Below are 24,091 nucleotides of genomic sequence, written 5' to 3'. Positions count from 1 at the left end.
ATAGTTTCGACAAGTCTCCATCCAGTCCATTTAACAGATAACACCACCATCGCCTGTAGCAGAAATGTTGCAAACCATGCCTGATTAAACACTGGCGTATAAATACTATACATCCAATCACAGCTGACAGGCCAGCTCCCAGTGCGGACACGCTGCCACTCTCTGCTACATCATGCTATGTGGAAGCAGCGCTGCAGCTAGAGCTAGCAACACAACAGCAACACAAACTGCCAGCGTTTCCGAAACAAAGGTTTAGTTATGCAATCTGCCTTGCTGGCCCCGTGTGACTTTGAGGCAGGGGTTGAAAGCAGCAGATTAGCACCCACTGGCCCCAGGCCACTCACTCCTCTAATGCTCTGGTCTGGCTCAATATGACCTGAGCATTATCCAAATCTCAGAAGCAGGCAAAATCAGGCTATTAATATCTTGATGACTCAACAAATCCTTACACACTTTTTATTAATAGAGATTAGGGAAGTACAGACAGTCCAGTATTGACATGGGTTTACACAAGATAAAAAAACACAGTTATATGACAGGGTGACAAATATCAAACAAATAGTAATCTCTCTGAGGAAATGTAAGTTTTAAGCCAATGTGTTTGCATGTAAGAATCTGTGCAAGTGCTTATGTCGAGTGTGTTTGCAAATACGTAATAAGTGATCCGCTGACTGAGTTGCAAAGTCAAATCCCTGAATTTAAACTCACCACAGCCTCCAAACACAATAACAAACACCCATTACTTACCTCCTAGTTTCACCAAAAAGTAACCATCCTCTTCAGAGTTGTGCTGCACAATATGCTGAATCTTTAATTCAATTAACAGCAATTAACAGTTTCCTAGATGAATGATGACTCGAGTCTGCTCTGTAGCTACAATCCGAGACTAAACTAAACACTCAGGATGGTGTTGCAAATCCTTGTATCCTTTCCTCTTGAAGTTTTTCCAAGCGACCAGTGAAAAGCATCCATGGAGAGATTTGTGACAAACAGTCAGGAGTTCAGTCTTGACATGTGGTGGCTTGAATACGAGAAGAAGCAAGACGTTGATAGTGTGTCTGTTTCTCTGGGTGGGGTTGCTGGATTGTCCTTAAGCATTCGGTGTCCCTCGCCTCTCCATTTCATCCATCAAGCAAACCAGGAGAACCAGCAAGTTTACCTCCATCTTTTCCAAGAGAGTAAACAAAAAGATGCCCCCTTTCAGCTACTTGAGAAATCTAAAGGAATGTGTCCACCAGTCGATGGGGGTGCAAGAGCTGGTCGAAAAAACGTGCAACAAAAAAAAAAAAAGGGGTCAAAATAAATTAGCCCAAAGTTGAGACGGGTGTGATATCGGAGACAGAAGCGTGGCCTGACCCGTCCGCTCCTGAGAGGGACTCTGTGAGCTCTGAGGGGACTCTGCTCTCAACAATCCTCCGCGCTCACATGCACGTCCGGGTGAAGAGAGCACTTCATGTGCATGCCGCTAACTCCTTCAGACCATTCCGGCTCACGCTGCCCAAAGGCAAAGTGGCAGGGAGGGGGGAGGAGAGGGGAGACGGGTGGGGGGGAGGCTTGTATTATAGCAGTGTGTGAAAGAGTGAGCCTTTGAGTGAGTTGGTGTGCACGAGAAAAGAGTGTGTGCATGTGTGTAACTGTGTGCAAGTGAGCATGAGAAAGAGGTAAAATGGAGACACGGGAGTATGAGGGTGAGAGGGAGCAACTATGCGTTTATAGTATCTGTGTATGCAGAGCGCACAAAGTGTGGATGTGTGTGGTGGGGCAGCCATGCAGAAGTGTGAACAACACAGAAATGCAGTCTGATCGTCACGAGGCCAAGAATAAGCCAGAGGAGGAGACGAGGAGGAGGTCGGCCATCATTATGACAGCTACTTCAGTGCTAAGCTAGTCTATTTGACTATAATCAAACAAATTCACACTTATGCAGATACACAAACACAAACATACAAAGTCTAGAAAGACAGGGCAGTCACACAAGAGGCTTTCATGTTTGACCCATGCCTTCCAGTCAATGCTTTTGTCTTAATGCTACTAAAGCTACCTGCATTAAATCCGTACCGCTAGTAGCACTAAAGACGTGGAGCTTTTAAGGGTCCTATAAAAAGAGTCCTGAAACGTGAATTGAAAATCTGATTTTTATTTTAAGTTGCTACAGGGTTTGGTTAGTCTGGCCCACTTAAAAATGTAATTAGTCTCCTAACTCTTAATATATAGTCGTATATAGCCATAGCTGGTGGGCTAACCTTAACCTCAGAGTCACTCACAGTTCCATATTCAGAAATCCTCTCGGGCGGTAAACTAGAAACCTCTCCGAGGCTTTTTGTGGGCTGTCAGATTTTTTCAAACCTGTATTTATCCAGGAAGAGGTTTTGTTCAGCACACATTTAGACACACTGAGTTTTTTCTTTGCTTCCTTTTTGATAACAAACACAAACCACAGAACAAGTATACATGTGTAATAACAAACAGGACCATGATTCCACCTGTACACATTTCAGTTTAGTGGGCTGTACTTATTGTTGGGCTTTTCTTTGATTCTGCTGCTCAAAGACTCACCTGTAGCATGTGTTGTCAGAGCAGGGATCGTGCACCCGTACGATGATGAAGACGTGCTGAAAGTGAGAGCGTATGGTCTTGGGAGTGAAGGGGTGAGCGCCCGGCTCTTGGAACACGATGGTCACTATGTCGTTTCCAATGTGGCGCTTCCTCAGCAGCTAATTGTTGGAAACAAGACAGTCATTATAAAAGGAGTATTGAGCTTGAATCTTAAGCTTTCATAAAATGATTTTCATGTAATGACAATAAATGCAAGAGGAAACAAGTTTCTGTAAAATGAAATCTGGATAGGATTCAAATCGGATACAACTTAAATCATGCAATCCTCCTCATGATACACCCTTCCTCCAAGGTTTTCTTTTCCAAACAAAGGGCTTTTCTACTAATGGTGTACAACAAAGGCTGTGCTCTCATTCCTTACCTGTTGTTTATTGTTGGGTGTGTAAGGCAGCAGAGTCGACACATGGAACATGATCTCATAGTCCTTGTACGTTGTGTACAGCGAGTGAGTACCTGTGGAATCCGCTGCAGGAGAAAAGCAAAACAATGTTGACACTCATTGTACAATAACTTGCCATCAATCTTTGTCACGTGTATTCTGTGGGCTCAAGGTTTTCTATTCAAGTGAGGATGCAGTTTCATTGTTGCCCAAACAACTCGACAGTTGAGGATCATCGTCAGATAGAATTTATTGACTGTAAACTGTCAGATTGTCAACCAATAGGTTGTCAGTTCGTTTGAGTTGAGTCCTTTCATTTCTTGTGACAATTTAATTCCCTTTTGGACAAAAAGAGCATAAACCCGACACCAGCAAAAAAGTATTCAGTATTTTAGCAAAGCCAATTTAAAAAAAATAATGTTTTGCACACAGTCTATTATTACTAAATGACTACTGTAGTTGAAACCCTAAAGAGAAAAAACCAGAGGGGGGAAAAAGAAAGAAAAAACTAAGTACAGCAGAAGTGTAACAAGGACAAGTATTGGAGAAAATGAGGTCCGGTTATAATGAATATTGATCAAAAGCAGGACAAATGTAGGAAAGAACATAGAGAAATGCTTACCATTATTTAATTGCTATAGCTTGTATAGCACTTTTCTAGTCTTCTTGCTACTCAAAAGGGCTTTACACCGCAGGTCACACCTACCCATTCACACACTGACGGCAGATGTTGCTATGTAAAGTGACTATCAGAAGTAACTAATCTCATTCATACACATTCATATGCTGACTAAGCAGCTGGTTAAGTGTCTTGCCGATTAAACCCTGACCTTCCGGTTAAGAGGTGACCAACAGGAATAAAGCCATCTAAAATAAATGTCTAATTGATAGGTGCTTCAACAGCTTGGAATATGACATTTAAAAGAACTCATTCTGTGCAACCTCGTAATCTTGCAATTTCCCCCAGCCTTTTCATTTTTGCTGCCTTTGTGAAGCACTTTGTAACTTTTTTGGTGCGGTATAAATAAATGTTTTTATCATGTTGTTGTGTGTTTTAGGAGTGTGTTTTAGGAGTGTGTTTTAGGAGTGGTTACTTTTGGTGTCCAGCTGGGCTCTGTACTTGGTGAAGCCCTTGAGGCGAATCTTCTCTCCCAACAGTTGGAGGAACTCTTCCAGGGCGGGACCAGCCATCTCATTGTTATACATCTCCTCCTCTGTGCTCTGACCTGCTCGGCAGTACATCACTCCCACCTTCACCTGAAAACTCAGCTGGGGAACAGGGTAGAGGAAAAACACAAAATATCTTCAACAGTTCATGTCAGGACAAATAACATCAATATTACTCTCAAGACAAAAGTTCTGACTGTAAATATGCAGGTAAAGAATTGAACATATCTGCAAAAAAGTGCTGATTCTGTAAAAAAAAAAGCTTTTTCTTTTTCCTACCCCCTGTTCATCCAGTTTCATGAGCTGCTCTGTGACTTTTGGTGTGTTGAGTGCCAGTCTGAGGCAGGACAGATCCAGCTCAGGGAGGAGGTACTCCAACACCTCCTTAATGGGCAGCCCTCGGGTGGTGCCATGCTTAGAGGTGGAAGGCACTGCGTCCTCGAGGATAGAGCCCCGCAGAGTTGTCAGCTGATTGTAAAGAAGATTACAGAGAGGAGTGTGAGAAGGCAAAGAATGTGTCTCAGGAATCCTTGCTGTGCTTCTAACATTTTCTTGTGAGATCGAACACACTGATTGCAAAATCCTGCCTGTCCAGACACAAGCCGCTGTGGTATTTAAAGTCACACCATCGTCTTACTTTACCCTTAAAAAAGCTAAAAGAAAAACAAAAAGAAAAGTCTCACTCAAGGCTTACAGTCTATGCTTTGAATACATAAAAAGTTGAACTGAGGAAGAAGAAGTGGGAGGGCTTGTCTTAGTATTCTGTGTACACAAAGTCTGTATTGTGCCTTGCTCTGGGAGTGAGTGACTATCATAAGCATCTGGAACAGGCTTAGACTCTCTCTCCTGCAAGTTTGAGGCTGTGCAGGGACTGTTTTCACAATGAGCCTGTGTTACCCATGTTTGGAAGACAGTAGAGGGAGCGAGGGTCCTTAAGCACTTTGGTCTTAAGTACGTGAGTTTAATCACATGCACCTGTCCTTCTCCAGTCCACAACAAACATCCCCACGCCGGTTACCCTCTGTCTGGGAATGTGCGTCAATGAAATAAAGCCCATAACCCAAAATTGAAAAACCCAAACCAAACACAGAGGACTGGGGGCCAACATTGCAACTAAATATGACAGTCTATTTTTACTGAGACACAGAGGCAAAGCGCTCCACACAGTGGTTTGAGGTTGCTGGGCACTGACAGGCCTTAGAGGCTGGAAGATGAGAGCACTTTCTGAAGTCTCTTCACACACTGCTAATATCTGCAGACAGCTGAATAGCCTCAGGGATTTATGCATAATAACAAATAAGGACCAAGAGTGGATCTACCTTGAGCTGCTCCTCATAGTATGTAGCAGGAAAAGTAGTAAATTAACTATAAAGTTTATCTTGGGACTTTGTGTGTGAGTAGCACGGCTCCCAATAACAGAGGATAAACCAGAATCTTCCCTCTGTGATTTATAAAGTATATAAAATAATAATAAAGACCTTCTATGCAGATAAAAAGGATTCAAGATCCAAACTAGCAGGTCTTACTGTTTGGTGATATTATTGGTGCATAACTTTGTGCAAACGAGGAAAAAGATCCAAAAACAGTTGAATAGATCCACAAATGTGTAAAAAGACTTGCAAATACTCACACAGATCAGTAAATATGTAGACCACTTTGTATATTATTGCAGATTTTTCTTAAGGCTGAAAAGTGTTTTTGCTTGAAGAGCTGAAATTACACTTAAGTAATCAGTTACGACTCAGCTGGGCCTCTTAAAGGGAGTGTTTGTTTATTATTTTAAGAACAGCTGTATGAGGTATCAATAATAAGTTAACTTCACACCAATGTCGGTGTAAATGCACGCTTCATTCAGAAAAAAATTCTAAATATAGTGTGATGCTTGTCATTAAGTATCCCATCATGCTTTGCACATTGAACCAGGATGGGAGCTTCACTTTTTTTTTTTACAGCTTTTCTCCCTTATTGTGCCATTATCTTGCATTTAGAGTAAACAGTGATAAACTATTTAGTCTAAAACTTTTTCGGGAGTGGTTTGACCGAAATTACTCAGGCTAACATGAGTTAGCCTGAGTTAGCCCCTGTAAGCCTGTGATCCTGAGCTCAGGGCAATCAAACCCTCGCGGCACACATTTGTGGATCTGAATGCAAATCTGTGTCACATATGTGGATTTATTTATGCATTTTTTGACCTATTAAAGATTCATGGATCTATTAATGCATTTAAAATTGATTGTGCAACAATAATATCTCCATTTAACTGTCTATAAAACAAAACCTCAACACATTCTCTCATAGTCAACCAGATTAACTTAGCTCTGTTACTTTCCCCAATTTATGAGTAAAACAGTAATGATGATGTTCATGTTAAAAGCTGTGGGCAGATTTCTTTCACAGTAGGAAGCATTAACGTGATGTGGTGCTGAGGGTTGAGGTTGGGGTGAATGAATGAAATCGTTTCTATGGGCTGACCTCGCTGGTTCTGAAGATGAGGCGGTAGTTATACTGCTGGCCATGCTCCTTCTCCTCCTCCAGCTTCTCCCTGCGCAAACTCACAGCCACCGGACCCAGCGCCTCATCTATCCCAAAGTAGTTCCAGTGTTCTAAGGAGGAGCAAAGAGACAGAGAAGGGGTCACAATAAAGTTTCTGCTTTAATAAATGTACATTATATTTGATAATGAGTTTAATAAATCTCACCCCTAAGATAGAAGAACTTCCTGTAGTAGTAGGCTCCCAGGTCCACATGCTCAACAATGTACTGTTTGCCCTTCTCACTCAGCGTGCTGGGCCCTTCCTTTGGCCCCTCCAACACTGCTACTCCAGCATTGGTGCAGTGTGTGCTCACAGATGTTTCGTACAAGTTACTTTCCCCACTCAGGGTCCCTGAGCAACCGTTACCTGCTCCGCCACCCAAAAGCCCATTATAACCTCCTCCACCTGCTCCCAACCTGAGCCTGCCAATCCCATCATCTCCAATCTCATTGCGGAAGCAGGGGCAGCTTAGCAGCATCTCATTGCTCTGTTCATCTCCTGCGTCCAAACCAGGACTGTCCCTGGAACTGAGCTCCTCCTGGCTGCCACTCGGGGAGCTGTAAGGCAGGCTATGCGTGGATGACAAGGTGGAGGTAGCCGAGGCTACCGCTGCGGCAGATGCCCCTGTGGTGATGTTTTTCCTCTTGCCGGCAGTCTGTCTCAGCTGAGTAACTTCATTGAGGTCAAACAGCATGCTTTGAGCATCGTAGTGGGCAAAGCCTTTCTGGCACACCCAGGGTTTAAGAGGGGGGCCCATGTCCTCTGTCCGGCTGTCCTCTATGTCAGACCCCGCCCTAGGGGAGTCTAACTCACCACGCACATTACGAAGTTTACGGAATATAGACTCACCCCCAGTCTCAGATTTGGTCCGTCTCTTTGGGGGTTTATCTCTGTCCTTAGCTTTGGGAGGCTGGCCATCCACAATGTCCTCCTGAAGATCAAGGACAGCCTGATTTGGCCCGATATTCAGCATGTCCTCCAGTTTGGCTGGAGCAGGGCTACGCTGGTCAACTTTGTCCCCTTGATAACCCTTAAGCATTTCAAAGAAGCTCTCTCCAGATGCTCCATGCTGATCAATTGAGGAGGTGCTACCGTACTCACGATGAAGAGGAGACCATTTGGCTCCTGTAGGTGAAGCCCAGTCTTCTCCACTGTCTCCACTGGCCTCCATTTCACTGATGGTCATGTCACTGTTGCTGCGCTGACGGATGCGTCTCTGTCGTGGGTTTCGATGTACTGGACCTCGGTAGTCTGGTGCTAGATAACGGGTGTCCAGGCTGTAGTTGTTAGCCTGGGTCTGGGTTCGATTCCTCAGAGTATTATGGATGTTACGCAGCATTGATGAGTCCTGAGGGCTCATCACAGAGCCTAACTTCATGTGACTTTTTCCAGCAGAGGGCACACCAGAGTTCTCAGCCTCCATAGCTGATTGCCACACAGCTCCTGAAAAGTCTTTCCTCGGGGGCCAGTCGGCCACCCGAGCACGTACACCCATTTTAGGCACTCCTGTAGTCACAGTGGAATGAATATTGTCTGTGCGTGTTGGCAAAACCCCTCCATTTGCCATACGGAGGTGGCGGGTGTAAAACTCATCGGTGGCGGGGATAGTTCCCCCAACAGGGCGTTCCATAGGTGGGTGCTTCAGGCTGGTCATGACACCAGTGCCAAAGGCGTAAGGTCACTTAGCAAGGAGACATGGCTGCCTCTGGGAGGAGAGGCTGCTCCCTGACTTCATGAGCAGGTGGATTGTTTGGATCAACAAGCAAAGACGCAAAAAAAGGAAAAGACAGCAGATGCCTTCAGCATGCAAGCTTCTTCCTCAACTGTGTCGACACTGGCACTTCGCTTTTTTCATACAATCCTGAAAAAGAAAAGGAAAAAAATGGTTAGTACATTTAAAGCCGATGATTACTAACAAATGTACACTAAAGACCTTATATCGGAAATAATTCAAACTGTGTTGAGTAGAAGATCTTAAATGAATAATTGGCAAAACAGATGGCTGTACACTCAATTGACTATGAACAGAGCCTTGTTACACTCTCCCTGTGAAGACAAAAAGACCAATAGTAATCACAATCTCACCTTTAAAAGCAACATCATGTGAGAATCTGTATTAGACTTGGCACACCTAAAGTTTTTAGACCACAACTCACTCTTATGCCAACAAGTACAACAAACCAACATGAGTAGAACCCATCGTGTTGCAATCTTGTCCCACCTCCTGCCCTGTCATCTTTCTCTCTTTATTGTCAACTAAGACTCCTTGCCTCTCCCATGTCTGGGCTGTGAATATACCTTATATAGGAGGTGATAGCCTTCAGGGCTTTCTGCCAGAGATCTATGTCATTCCGTTACACGGTGCAAGACCAGGCATTTGGGCATCGAGTGTAAATAAATGAGTAACAATTCTTTCTCATACAAATGATTTGATGCCGTCATTACAAGGTGAAAAGTTACATAAAGTTGCTCAAAGGTAAGAATGCATGTCATCTCTTTATGAATGCTATGAAAATAGTTCAGGACTTGAAAACCACAAACCTGCCTGCTTTATATCTACTGTTGGCCTTTTTTGAGGAAATGAAAAGTCCCTGACATTTCTGCAGTTTCAGATAAGGGGGCCTAGTTATGTTTTTTTTTTTACCTTTATTTTACTAAGAAGTCCCATTGAGATCTCTTTTCAAAGAGAGAGCACTGAGGAGGAAACATGAAAGCTCAGCCAAATGCAAATGAGTTCAACAATGTGTGTCGTTTATTTCCTTGGAACTCTGAACAAAATGATGCCTTTGCCATTAGTACCATCAGCATATGTACATTAAGGGTACAGACAGAGCTTTAAACTGGCAAATTAATCAAATCTATTTAGCACTGATGGCTACTGTTATGCTAAATTTACATATAAGGAAGAGAAAAATCATCTGGATTTACGAAAATGGGATCTCGGCTAACATTCCTCGATACCTCCCCATGTCACTGTTGGATTCTGACTTTTATAACGGTTCTTTGTGCGCGTCTTAGCGGCCTACATTAGTGAATTGTTATGCAGAGTTGCAGTTTTCTCAAACCAATATCCCAAGCTGCACATCAAAAAGCAAAGAGGCCCTTTGAAAGTCATCTGAGAAGTGAGTGATGATCCTCTGCCTGACAAATCGAGCCAATTTGGCAGTGAGACACTGGGGGAGATTAAGGCTCGGCTCTCCGTCAGCTCTGCCTGGCTGTGGCTGTGATCACATTAGCCACTAGCAATCAGAGCACTGTGACGGGCCTCCAGCACAACCACCTTCACACTGCATCCCAGCATCAGGACAAAGTCTGGGCTAACAATGACACATACATTTACTTAGAAAAAGAAGACAATCGCCTTTACTTTGACTAATAAGAATACAAGTGTGGATGATTATAAGTCAAGAAATGGCAAAGGATGCAGAATCATATGCGATCAAAAGCATTACCACAGAGCTAAATTCAAGTGAGAGTCGGGCTCCAATGTTCTCTATTCAATAATAATTTAATAATGCTCATAGTAGAAGAGTAAAAGAGTAAAATCTAAAGGCTCTACAGATGAATCAGTTCTCAGACTGCCAATGCCAAGGACCCATGGTCAGCCTTCAAAACATACGAGGTTTGATGTTTGTTTACAGCAAACCTCTAAAGCTTTGCTTATATACAGCATCTGCTAGACCAACATCAAACAAACAGATGCAGCTTCTAAAGTTAGACTGACAGGTACTGTTCAAGTTCAACAGTGCACCAGCACTCTGCGTTTTGTTGTATTTGTTTGATTAAGTTGTGCTTATATTTTTAAAGTTTGCAAACACAAAATATAGGAATAACTAGGGTTCTTAAACTAGAAATGCTTAATAGATGGTCAAACAGTAGATACAAAAGTAACTCTTCTCATGAATGGGCATTTGTGTAGAACAGATAAAAAAATCTCATCAATTAAAAAAAATCACTCATGTCCTACTAACACCCTTATTTCCCTGACATCAATAAGAGTGAAAATCGTCAGGGAATGTAAGTTAAACTGTGGGTCCAGTCCCAGAGGGTCGGGCCTCATTCCCTCATGCTGCTGAGTGTCCACAGGGACACACAAGAGAATAGAAGCAACACACACACACACACACAACACAAAAAACACACATTCATGTCCTAGAAACAGGGCCTTTAATCTCCTCGCTGATGGACACACAAAAAGTCAACTGGCTTTTAGCAGAGAGAGAGAGAGGGTCTGGGTTTGGGTTTGGGATTGAACTAAGGAGGAAACTAAGCAAAAATAAGAGTCATACAAAATTATTACGTTACCCCAGCCTTTATAGCGCTTCTCTTTTCATTGCCTGCAGAATTAAACTGAGAAATTCTTCACAAGTCTGTAGGTCATGTCCTTACAGCTTGAGCCTGTTTTCTAAATGAGGTCAACTTCTTGTAATTGAGACTCTGACCCCCACCAGATGCTCCGTCAGCCCCTAAAAGAGAGAAGCGAAGTGATTGTACTTATGTAACAAAGGACGACTGACATCACCTATGAGGTGCTACAAATAGTTGTTCATGTTGTAAAAACAAGTCTAGACACAGAAGACTTCTCTCCGATGTAGTAACATGCCTGTATGACGACTCAGCCTGCATGAACAATACACACACATAAAACCACATTACACGGAATACAAATTGGAAGCCAGACAGCAGCCAGTCAGCAGATGAGATGAATACTGTAGGGTGATGAATCAAAAACATGAAGCCAGAGTCTGAGACTTTTTAAATCTGACTCACAAATACCAGAGGAATCAGAAGAACAAGTCCTGAGTCATCATGAGACGTTCTCAAAGTCGGGCCTCGTGATGGGGACTCATTGGGGCTGTGCTTGCTCGACTTGCTGGTGTCCTGGAGATAAAGGACAACACACAAGTTGAAAGGCTCCTCGTCCTGAGACTCCAAACAGAGAGGTAATGAAGTTTCCCAATGAACTGGGCAAGTGTCTCCAAAGCGGAGACAAAAGAGCCCGAGGTTTGCCCTACAAGCTTGTAATTACTCCATGCTTCAATGGGGATAAGGAGCTGTTTGGCCAACACCATTGGCTTTCAAACAGGCACCCTACCATTTAGGCCACTGGCTCTCCCTGTCTCTTAATCTTTCCCTGCTCTAAAGGAGGCTGGGCTGTTGGGCAGCAGGCACAAAGGTCCCTCTGTCCTGGCTTGGGCAGCACTGGGGCCTCATTCCAACATAGTGAAGTCTTTGAAAATTTGCCTGGCACAGGAACCTCACAACAAGTGTGTATATGAGGCCTGCCAGAAAAACAAAATAAATTGGATGCAAGGGGAACCAAAGAGTTAAGAGATGAAGCAAACACTGAACCAGAATTTGGAAACAAGTGACACACAAACATGAAAGACGTAGAAGGATAAATCTGCAATGAGCGAAGGATTGCAGGAAATCAGCGGGAGATTTAGGAACAAAAACAAGATAGTTATCCGTGGTGAGCATGAGGGTACTTCATCTCTTTAAAACCCTCAGTAAATATAACCACAGGAGTGTAATTTTAAAAGTCTCCTATTATGGGTTAACCTGTCATACTGATGCTCATACATTGCTGCACCTGAAGATCAAAAGTTTAGATATTAGACAGAAAGAATTGCCAGTGACTTCTTGACTACTGACTTAAAGGGAGCGGCCTTCGGTTAAATTTGTTAAACTTAAACTTAAATGACATGGACTAACAGATTAAGAGAATGAAGGCTCTAATACTTTCTGTTGTCATAGAGTTCATCAGTAAGTCATAACCGAATAAACAATATAACCTGTAACTATTATTCTGAAACAGTCAAATATCCCTTTAGTTGAGAAAATAGCTTACAGTCTGAATCACTGCAAAGTCTGGTTTACTTGCAGATAACAGCTTCCCATTTAAGGTTGTGTCATGGGCATTTGAGATACTTGTTGTGGTATTGGACAACTAAAACCCACTCACTGGTGAAATAATTATTAACTGACTGACTGAGATGATTTTTAGAAAAAACATGAAGAACAAGTACACGTCTGTATAAATAACAATGAAAGCAACTATGTATCCAGACTTCATAACCTCAATCTCTTCCACAGAGAGAAAGCTTTCCCAAAAATGTATGAACCAGTCTGGTAGGAAAAAAAATCTGCAGTTACAATATTTCCTTTGACTCCTACACAACATCATCCTGAGGAGTGTGGGGTTAACTGAGGTCTCTACACATCCACAGAGGAACAGCCTTCCACAGCAGCCTGTAGGCACAACACATGCACAGGAAGTAAGAACGCATCTCGACCACTCCCCTGTCTCCATCTGTGCTGCTCTTTTTTATATTAACTCTCCTTCTGTGTGTTTGTCCTCTCGCGTGTGCATCTGGCAGAGAACCAGGCACTAACCTGCCTGTCTGATTGAGCAAACCTGAGAAGCTGACACTTCCGGAGGAAAACAGACAGGCCTGCTGGCAGACAAACGATACTCGCGTCACCCAACCGCGAGGCAAGATCCTGGAATTCCACCAATTTCAGCGCAGGATGTGGTGAGCGTGTGTGTGAGGTGGGGGGAGAGAAGTAAGGCATGTTCAGGCAAACTCTGCAAGTGTAGAGCAACACTGACTGTCCAAGTGATAGCCTGTTAAAACACTTTACAGCCTGCAAAGACTTAAAAACAACAGAACTGTCCTCTATAAAGCTTGAATCTATACAATAAAAGCCCTACTTGAAGATAGATAAAATCAAAACATGAACCGACAAATTGTTCAACTGTGCAGACATGCAAACATCTCATGTAGTTGGAGCACTTGAAAACCAGTGGCGGTGTATCGACACTCATCATCATCACCGTTGTTCTGTGATGTGGCGCTGCTCTGCACTAACGCTGGGCCCCACGCTATCACTGCAGCACAGTTCACTAAGTAAATGGGCAGAGCTAACTACTGGCAGAGTGAATTTCCCTCAAAGAAGACAGTTCTGGAGGAGCGCCAGGATATATTCTCTTCCATTATCTCCTGCAGGGTGTCCTCGATTCTTCCTCCTTTCTTATCCAGAAAATGCTCCAGCAGGGATTTACACTTTACATGGGAGAGACGGCGGGATAAATACACACTTGAAGCACTTGACATAGTTTAAAGTTAGCCATGCCTATTTCCAATGTCATTATCTGGGTTGGTGAGGGGTTTTCACAATGACAGCCTTTGTCAAACTCCTTGAGAGCAATTTACCTTTAAAAAAAAAAAACTAAAAAAAAAAAACTAATTACACTGCTTACAGCTTAGGAGGTCTGCTTTGTCCGGAGTAAAGAACGGTAACTACTCAGACTCTAATCTATTAGCTGCCCCTTCAAAATAAAAGATGGAGAAAGTCTACAGTCTTGTACCAGCCGTCTAGTCAACGTATGTAGCTCCATCAACAGAAGTCTGAACAGAACTTTTACTGCTCCATAAATGCATTAATCTACAGAGGCTGAGCAAGAGTTGGTTTCGTGTCCCATATTTGACGGGAGGCAATATAGATGACTTGTCTTTATTGAAAAAGCTTGGATTTAAGCTTGTCAGCTTTTAAAAGTGGTGCGTTATAAAGACCAATGGGGAGGAAGAGTGTGTTGCTGCCTGAAGAGGAATGTAAAAAATTATAATGAGGCGGCTGCCTGGCTCCTGAACTGCAGCCGTCGGGATCTGAGGCTTAAAAGTTGAAGTCTGCTTTGGGCTGCACTTTCCCTCTCCCTGCACCCTCTCCACCCGCTGCCTCCAACCCGAGGACTCCATTAGAGAGCGGTAGGCTCCTGATGTGTATGGACAGGTACACGCAGAGACAAAAGCTCTCATACACACACATGCATGACAAAGAACAGAACAGACGCCGTCAGTTGATTTAAGAATAAACTCTGGAAACTCATGGGACAAAATCTATTTTGGTAAAAGACGAACCAAACAACTTTTTGTTTCTGCAAACATCAACCACAGCACTTTTGTGTTCCCCATAAGACCAATGAAATACCATTTGTAAAAAACCTGTCCCAAACCAAAGTCACCTTCTTTTGGAAAACAAATTCAGGTTATCAGCGTTGTCCAGTAAAAAAGGGCCAGTGCCATTTGTCTCCTTAATCTATTCTTAATAAAAATGGAACATTACATGAAAAGTGGACTCAAACAAACATTGGAGTCTTGCTTATGTACAGTATTTTATAGCTAACATTCAATCACAACTACAGTATGTCAGATGCTCTGCAGCAGTCCTTCCTACTTGGTTGGGTGCCAAATTGCTAGGTGCTAAAGGGATTCTTTTGGCCTTAAAGTCAGTACTGGGATTTGTAACATTTTTAACCAATAAATGTTTTTCTTAATCTTTTTAAGGTGATGAAGGTGTATTCAGTAAATGTGTATGTTCAGTATATCTATCCTCTATTTCAGCAACAACTACTTTATTTCACATGTGATTGTTGGTGAAGGATCATTTCACTGCCAAAGCAGTCTCACATTCACAATCAAAGGCTAAATAGCCGATATATAGTTTTTGTAGAACCATAAAGCTGAGAGTAGTTAACTTTAGCACTAGTGCTGGTGCCAAGAGCTGGTGATACAGTGCAAAGTGCAAACTCTCAACTGTCACTCAGACTCTCACTGCATGTGCTTCATAAACACTCATATAAATCAACCGGCAATTATCTCTGGTAATGTATTATTCCAAACCTGGTTTGCTACTTCGTGACTGAAACAGAGAAGTCAGTGTCCTCAGCTGCCAAGAGTTTCAACACCAAAGAAATGTGCTTAAAAATGTGATACAAATATTCCACTTCAATCCTGACCCCACGTAGCAAACACAACATCATTTTCATTTCCACACAGGCACACTGCCAAACTACACACCTGCTTCACTATTTCCTCTAGATGACGATGTTTTGTGGAGCATTTCGTTTGCTGGGACTTCAGTTGGGAGAAAACCTTGGATTTTCAAATACTGAGCACAATCCTGAAGTCTCTTTCACCTCCTGTTTCTAATGACAACTCCTAAAGGCCTTAAGGAGTCGTCGTCGTCCCCCCCCCCTTGGGTGTTATGTATTTAGCATTACAATCTGAAGGTTTATTGCTTATAATTGTATTATTAAGTTGGAGGACTTCCACTTACATTCTAGTAAATGCAGGCATTATTTTGGTTTGACACATTTTGCCTTGCTGAACTCAGCAAGCAAGCTGCTAAGATTAACCCCACTGCAATGGGTGCATTTCCCAGCAGTGTGCCTTGTTCAATAGGGAAGTGTGGGCAGGGGCAGAGAGGCGTTTATTGGGGCATAGTATTCTTAACTCGCCGAAAAAAGGTAAATATGCTCATTTAAGTATCTGAAAAGCAGATGTGTTACAGGAGAAATATTCCCGGCCCAGCATGGGGTTGGCAAGCGCCAGTGTCTGGGTGTGCATGTTTGTGCTTTAGTTTGTTTGTGTATTTGCATGGAGCACTTTCCATCAGTTGAGGATTAAAATAGAAGGGATGTGAGAGTAGCAGCGGCATAATTAACAGTGTTGATGCAAGGGGGAGGGCTGAGTGAATAGTTTGTGTTTGCCATCTATAATTCAGCCTCTCCACGTGCCAGGAGCCGGGGGATGGGGCTGAGCCAAGGGGGGGGGGGATACTTCCAAACCTGCTATTACTTCATTCTGGGATCACAGACACCCACTAGCAAAACAAATCAGAGTTAGCCGACAGCGCTGCTCACGCATCTTATGTATGAAGCATGTTCAAATTTACTTTGACCGCTCCAATGGATTGGATGACACATCTCTGTAGCAGCAGAAGAGTTGTTGAGCTGTAGGAAAGTTTTTAAAACAGATCAACAGAGTGGTCATGCGACATCAATGAAAAAGTCAACTAGATCATCGTATTTGATTGTGCAAAAGGCTGGTGCTTTAGTGTGTAGCGTGCACCAGTGGCCGCTACAGGGTGGGGGCATCCAGTGGTCACACACTCAGCATGCCTGAGAGCCATGCTGTGTGCATGAGTGCTCCCATCACTGAGGATTGGTCACTTGCCCAGTGCAAGCCCAAGCTGGGCCCGGGCCAATACAGCCATTTATTCCTGTGGCCCGTGGCTACTTACAGTGGAAATAAAACGCTGACAGTCGATAATATTCCTGAAAATCCTCATGCTTATAGACAAAGCATGCATGACACATAAATACATCTTTACTGGAGTACTAATCCCGTGGACGCACTGTTCCTGCTGGGAACAAACATATTGATTGCTTAACATTAGTCCTATTATTGAGAGCTTAAGAGTTAGCAGACGATAAAGTTGGTCAAGGGGAAAAGGGCAATATAGCCTTTAGGGGCCACTAGTTGGAATTATGGTTTATCCTTGTCTATTTGATACCTTTAATAAAGATATGTTGTTTTTGGATAGGCCTGCATTATATGAGTTGAATGTTCAGAAACATTTCCATGTTAATTATTTTTAACATGACATGTAAACAATACAAAAGTATGCGTATTAGCTACAGTGCAATAGTTCCTTTGTACAGAATACTGAAACTGTGTTTGTAACACGCCTCTCCTGAATTCAATTAATTCATGCCAAGGTGCAACCTGGCCTCGCAGTACCCACCAAAGGTTTCAAAATAGTCTGAGAGTTACTGACGGCTAGCTGATGCTTCATCTGATTAGCCAAACAGAGTTAATGAAGCACATTTATCTAAAGCTCAACCTGATATGTCACATGTCCGCTTGCTAATCGGGAATGTACTTTGTGTCAGTAAAATGTGTTTCTATTAATTTCATACAACTGTGCAAGTTTGTTTAAGAACCATCTAAGACATGATGATTTATATTACTACCGTGTGTTTGGTGCGCAAGGCCCAAGGAAGAACCCAGTCCTGACTCCTGAACAAACACTGCCAGATTCAAGAGATTATTGCCAGACATATAGTGTCCTTCGCAGATCTGAATGTCACAGAAGATCGGACTGTCGGCCTGAGGTGTGCCTTCTTCTTTACCACACTTTTCATCCATAAAGTGTGAGCATGCTAATCCTGAAAGTTTCATTTAAAAATATTTATTGCTGCAAAATAAAACTACAAAATATGAATGATATTGGTTTTAAGGGCACGCTCAAATATTGTAGTGTGGGTATGGAGCAAGGCAGGGCAAGGGTGACAGCAGTTCGATCTTCGTGTACAACTGCGAGTGAGCAGCAAGGTCAGTCGACAGCAATCTGACAGATTCTCACAGCGGAGGTGTCGATGTGACAGATGTCTGTGATGTTTGGAAGTCATCCACCGCCCCCCCGTCCCTCACATCCTCTGACTCATTACACAGGTAGCACACAAGCCAAATCACGGCAGACGACCAAGGAAGAATCTTGAAAAGACCACTCTCGGCACATTCAAGTAAATCACATTTTTAGTAATCACAAACATTGAAATAATTCACAAACAGTGAAATAGTGTTCCCATGCAGAGACTTTTTGTGCCCATGAATCAACAACACTGTATCTGATTCTAATAAAAAGACAATAACTGAAAGCTCAGATCAGATAACACCTTAGCAGGAAAAAAAGAATGAAAACACTGGTAGCTACAAAGAAATAGAAAGATCTCAGTGCACATCATGAAACCCACAATAAGCACTCATATTGTGGCTGAATCATTTTAAAGAATGAAACACTTTGGGAATTACATGTTGGTCTGTTCATCATGGTGAGGGTGGATGTCTGGACACGTTGTGGAGAGGTTATGTTATGGAGGAGAAGCAGCTGATTGGGTTAGGACTCTGCTAAGCAGACATGAGAAACATGAGCTTCATTGCAGCAGCAGCAGCATCATTGACCACAGGGTGTTTAAACCACCCCAGAGGATACCAACAAATCTATCATTAGATGCTCTACATCTCCTTTTGAGTGCACTTTCATTAGTCAATTATCAATCGATCAGCTGCTTAGCTTACAAATAAGCAGCTGGAAAGCGAAACACATCTTTTGATTGCTCAGATGAATAGCCATAATGCGATGTGTTACAACTGTACAAGGATTCCCCACAGACAAACATCAGACAGAGGAGCACAGCAGCGCTGCTAGAAACAATTAAATCCTTAGCTGAGAGAGCAGCAGTCAAAGGTAAACACAGTGAGTCATCCTGAAAGGCTAAAGTCAAGGTGAAAGCTTGATTAATATCCCCTTACATTGGCCAAATAGCTGCTGTGCTGCCACCAGACATTAATCGTCTTTATGGTGCAGAGGACATTCTGTACAATTTAGTAATGAACCCTTTTTAGTTTGCAAGGATAGAGGAAGGAAAGCAATACTAGGATCTTGCCAGGTAAGCAAATTAAAAAGGTAACAGCATTTGCTGCAGTGCTGGGGACAAGGGGGAAAGCTTCAGTGAGAGTTGACATAAGGGCCAGTGCAGAGAAAAAAAGGGGGGGGGGGGGGCTACAAAGGCAGGTGCTTGTTATCCTTGCTGAAATCCTCAGGGGGATTCTCTGCCATGTCTCTGGAGAAGCCAGGCTGACTGTGCTGTCCCTTACAGCTCAGAGGACAGCCTAATTCCAAGTAAGGACTCAGTGGAAAGCTCTGGCGTGCCACAGTGATCAGAAATATTTGACAGACATGCCAAGTGGATTCTAAATGTACAGATCTGACTGCAGAGAGTACTGATGAGAACACAAAATCCACTACAACAGAGTGGCAAAATTATGCACTCAAACCGTTTCTCCATCATTGATTTTGGCACATGGCCAGTACATAGCACAGTGCACTTCCAGTCCAATTATAAACAGTCAGGCCGTAGAGTTAATCAATTCATACAGAGTCATTTGGACTGCGATAAGCCAGCTAGTATTGCATAACAGGGGTGCCTTGCTAAATCACAGTCTGTGCCAGAAAATCACAGGGCAAACCTGCACAGCGTGCTGCTGTTGCCCTGCACTGCACTGCAATCATTGGGACACTCCAGCCTGCTCTACAACTGATGTTTATGCTGCTGCAGAGCCAGATGCATGCAAGCCACTGAAGCCCAAGGTGCAGTGTTTTTTAAACCTTTTCTTTTTCAATTAAACACAGCTGATTCTAAAACATATGACGTAAACGGACAGCATATTAGGATGAGCTTCATTAATCAGACAACATCAGACAGCTGTCTGAGTTATTTATTTATTTATTTATTTATTTTTTCTGGCTTCATGGATACAGAGCAAAGCTGACAGAAATTACAGGAACAGCCCACTCCCCCCAACGTCACCCTTCCTCCCCTAATTATCAGGATGTAGCATCCCCACAAGTCACAGAGGAGGGAAAGTTTTGACTGTGAGCCGACCATCTACATTTTGTGTCCCTAACATGTGCTGCATATTTTAACACCTGATTTAGATTTCTAAGATCTGTTCAAATTGAGGCGTAGTAGAGTCTAGAGTGTGGACATGCAGGCCAGCGAACTGGCAAACTAGGATGCCTGCAGGTGCAGGTTTTTCTTTTTTTGGCATCAGCATTCAAGTCAAGTATGAGAACCATGTAAACACAGGCAGAGCAACAACAACCCTCTCAACACCTCCAAGGCACCAACAATAATGACAAACTAAACAGCTGAACGAAGCACTAGTTCGAAAGAGAGTGATAAGAAATATGATTAAATACTAGAAGATACAGTATTTGTTCAAAATCTCATATCAGTATTCCACTGCAGAGCTAGAGATTCTACCTTTGACCATGGCCAAATCTGACCCGTGCATTAAAAGTAAATCTGTGGCAACAACACATTAGCCACTGTCCTATTCTGCATGCCTTTATAAATATATATACACACACACACACACACACACACACACACACACACACACACACACACACACACACACACACACACACACACACACACACACACACACACACACACACACACACACACACACACACACACACACACACACATATTTTTAATCAATGAGCGTAATGTAATGGTTTAGGAATGCTCTGTTAATGTGCTTAACTGTAAAGTGAGCTTAAATTTTGAGCACCAAAAATGTACACATCAAAGTTAGGAGCTTGGTGGCCATTATTGCCAGTGCCTCAAAACATTGGTGTCCTATCCCTGGAAATGCATGTAGTCTATGTGTCCATCATGACATTAACATAACAGCTTAAAGTTTCAAATGTGTTTCTCCTGTAACAGTGCTGTAGGCCAAGTATACAGGAACACATCAATGAAATGTACAGGAAACAGGCAGTGAGAGAGGAAAGGCAGGGAATGCAGTCATGTTTGTTATTAGCTCAGCCCTATCTGCCCCTGGCACCTGGAGCAACATGGAAAAATACCATGTCTTAATTCATCAAACAAAGTACTGTTATTTATTGTATACCACCACGACTACACAATATGAAGTTATTTCTGAGACTGGGGTAATAACACAGAACTCCTGCATGAACAGTCACAGGGAGATGTTTCCTATACACTCTATCTCTGTCCACCAACAACTTCTATTTGTTAATAAGAAAACATCTGAATCTATCAAAAGAAACCTTGAGCTCACAGTGGACTCATTCTTCCCTCTCAGCTTTCAGGAAGAGGCAGGATGGATTCCCTGGTCCCTTAGCAAAGGATGTGGAATTTAGGAGCAATATAAGGAAGGAATTTTTTTTGACTTTCAGTACAGGAAACCAAGCGCAATGCAGACTACAGCAAGAATGCTTTCACTATTCTAAAGAATGTGCAGGAGAAAACCCCACACAGTGTTGTGTTTTGCCAACATTCACTTTTTCTCTACACATCATAGTAAGACAAAAAGCTCCTGAAAGTAACAAAAACAGTTGTAAGCATGAGCAGGAATGAGGACCAGCTGAACAGACCTGTCTATGCATCGATATCTGTTTAGAGCTCAGCCATGACCAAGCCCTCACACATTCCTGCCTGCCTCTCAGATTTCTGTCCACAGGAGGGACAACAGCATAAACCTCAGTGCTTTTTTTTTCTTCTTCTTGGATGTGGAATTAGTTTCCACCCCTGCCCACATAAGCTCGGCATGGGGCACGGGGGCCTGTAGCTCCACTTGGTGTTTTGATTCTTCCCCGAGCAGAGAGTTCTGTAATCCGCTCCAGGGAGAGAACGCAGGCCAAACAGAGAGACAGTGTAGCAACTGGCAGACATGTCGAGACAATACCGAGCACGTCATGAGTGTGTGGCAGTGGAGAGATAGCCTGCAGCAACACATCATCAGCACAATCCCAGATTTCATGGTGGAAATTTTTTTTTTTTTTTTTACTGAAGTGGTTGTTAGTCAAAGTGTTTTCACTTTTTCTTCATCATCGCAGAACCTCTGCGCTGTGTCCCTACTTTTGTATTGGCTTGTATGAGGTTGGGTCAGAGCAGAAAGGGGGAATTTCAGAGTGTCTGATCTCTACATGACTGTGGGTTTTGGTTAAGAGTTCAAAAGTTGGCTGCAGGATGACAGGACTCAATCATAGAGATGTTGTTTAAGTTCTTGAGCATGTGTGACCTCTGAAATGAGACCCAACTGTCAATCGGGCTATTCCAGATTAGAATAAACAGCCACACTTTTACCCTCCAACTTTAACTTCCTCAGTGTCTGTAAACTCCACAGAATCTCTCAGAAGATAATTACAGGGTCATAACTCCAAGGTCAAAATTCCCCAAACTTTGTGGCAGGTGGGGTGAAGCAGAGGGGGATTTTCCTTTTGTCTGCAGGCATTTACTCTGTGGCACTGCTCTGTAAAGGATTACATCACCGCCATTGTAGCTTCCGAGCCGTCTGCCTTCGTCCATAGCCTGGTATAAAGCGGCCCGTCCGATCCACACAAAGAAAGAGCATTCCAACAGTTTAGCAAGCAGGAAACGTAGAGCAGTATTCACACCTCATTACAGTCAAACTCATCGACCCCGTCAGTGAGCGGCGAAAAAGACAGTCGCATGGAAAAGACACTGGAGGGCAAATTATCATCAAGTCATTTGACTTCCGACTATGAGCTGACTAATACTGGACAGACACACACTCATTTTAAACCTGACGGAGCTTCCTGTTTTTATTGTGTCAAACCTCATAAACACATAACTCACTTTGCGTCTGTAGTACAACTAACGGGCATGGAGAAATTGGCCTTGTATCCAACATTGGGCATGTTGGTCGCTCCAGATCACCCAGGGACATATCTGAAGGTCTGTTTAGTTTGTCCTCTAGTCCGTCATCAGGGACAAGAAGTTGTGTGTGAAAGGGGTGTGTGCTTAACAGCCAGTAAGCCAGTATAGCTGTAAATGTCTAAAAAGAGCAATCAATAGCTAGGATGGAAGATCATGTCAAAATCATGAAACTTTGTCATGGTCAGAGCAGAGGCGCTGCTTGTCAACAAGCAAGGCAGGCAGCGGCTTGGGGCTCCAGGCCACTTGGGGGCACCTGAGGGCTGACAAACTTTAAACCACAGTTGTAGCTCAAAATGTGAAAATTTTGCAATGACAGTAAGAAACCTCCCTAATGGGGGCTCCATCTGACAGCACTCAATCTCACTGCCCTGCTTAACAACTCAAGCCAAAGTCAAAGTTTGTCAATGAAAATCACTGAAGGAATATGAAGAGGAATTGTCTGCCTGGGAATAAAGAAAGAAAGAGGAAGTGCGCCAGGACACTGGTAAATATTAAAGTGATTAGAGGGCCCCCCCCCCCAATTAATTTTTGCCTAGGGCCCCAACAGACTCTAGATTCGCCACTGGTCAAGGTAACAAAGAAGTAGCACTCGAAACTGTAAAGAGCCTGCCCATAGCCTTCTTTAGACACCAAGGCCATTAAAGAACCAACAACAATAAATATAAATCTCATTTGTCATTAAACATGTAAACAGTTAATTTAGGCATTCAGTGATGGCCACTTAGCATAATTACAGCCGACACATTCCAGAGCGGCAAATTATGAAGCAGTACAATGCTCCGCTTGTTGTCGTCTTTTATCTTTGCTCCAGCTATTCCCTGCGAGCCAGCCCACAAGAAACAATAGAAGCATATGCTCAACTTAGCAACAGGAAGCGTCTCTATGTCACTGTGTGGGCACCTTTAAAAGAGTCCACGACGAACGACAGTAAAAACAACTGGTATTGTTCAAAGAGATGATGCAAAGAGGTGGAAATGGAAACACTGTTCTTCAGTAATAAAGCATGGGGAGGACTGTTAATGGCGATGAGAAACGTGAGAAGCATTTCTTCTTTTGGAACGATCATGTTAAAGTTGCATGAAAATGCAGAATAAAAAAACGAATATTTGCACTTCATCTTGCAAACTTACAAGTGTCACAGAGTGGTTTTCCTTGACTATTTTTCTTTTCCTGTAACACTAGTTTTGCTGCAGCATACATCACAGACTTGTTGGCCCACTGTGGCGGATTATAACAGAATGGATGCTTTCCCAGATAGTGATATAAACCT

General features: G+C 43.0%; 1 protein-coding gene across 2 annotated transcripts in view; it reads right to left on the bottom strand.

Moving 5' to 3' along the window:
* Positions 1-24,091, bottom strand: part of LOC109981291 (signal-induced proliferation-associated 1-like protein 1) — a 35,044-nt gene that overhangs the window by 9,491 nt on the left and 1,462 nt on the right. For both annotated transcript variants that reach the window (XM_020630005.2, XM_020630007.2), the window contains exons 2-7: positions 6,861-8,556; positions 6,635-6,765; positions 4,442-4,630; positions 4,090-4,264; positions 2,978-3,081; positions 2,557-2,714 (exon numbers count right to left, since the gene is read on the bottom strand). In XM_020630005.2, the coding sequence (XP_020485661.1) occupies positions 2,557-2,714; positions 2,978-3,081; positions 4,090-4,264; positions 4,442-4,630; positions 6,635-6,765; positions 6,861-8,349 (2,246 nt within the window). In that variant the 5' untranslated portion in view covers positions 8,350-8,556. The remainder of the gene's footprint in view (positions 1-2,556; positions 2,715-2,977; positions 3,082-4,089; positions 4,265-4,441; positions 4,631-6,634; positions 6,766-6,860; positions 8,557-24,091) is intronic.

The sequence above is a fragment of the Labrus bergylta genome, chromosome 18, assembly GCF_963930695.1.
Source record: "Labrus bergylta chromosome 18, fLabBer1.1, whole genome shotgun sequence".
NCBI lineage: Eukaryota > Metazoa > Chordata > Actinopteri > Labriformes > Labridae > Labrus > Labrus bergylta.
This window is presented reverse-complemented; position numbering and strand designations above follow the sequence as displayed.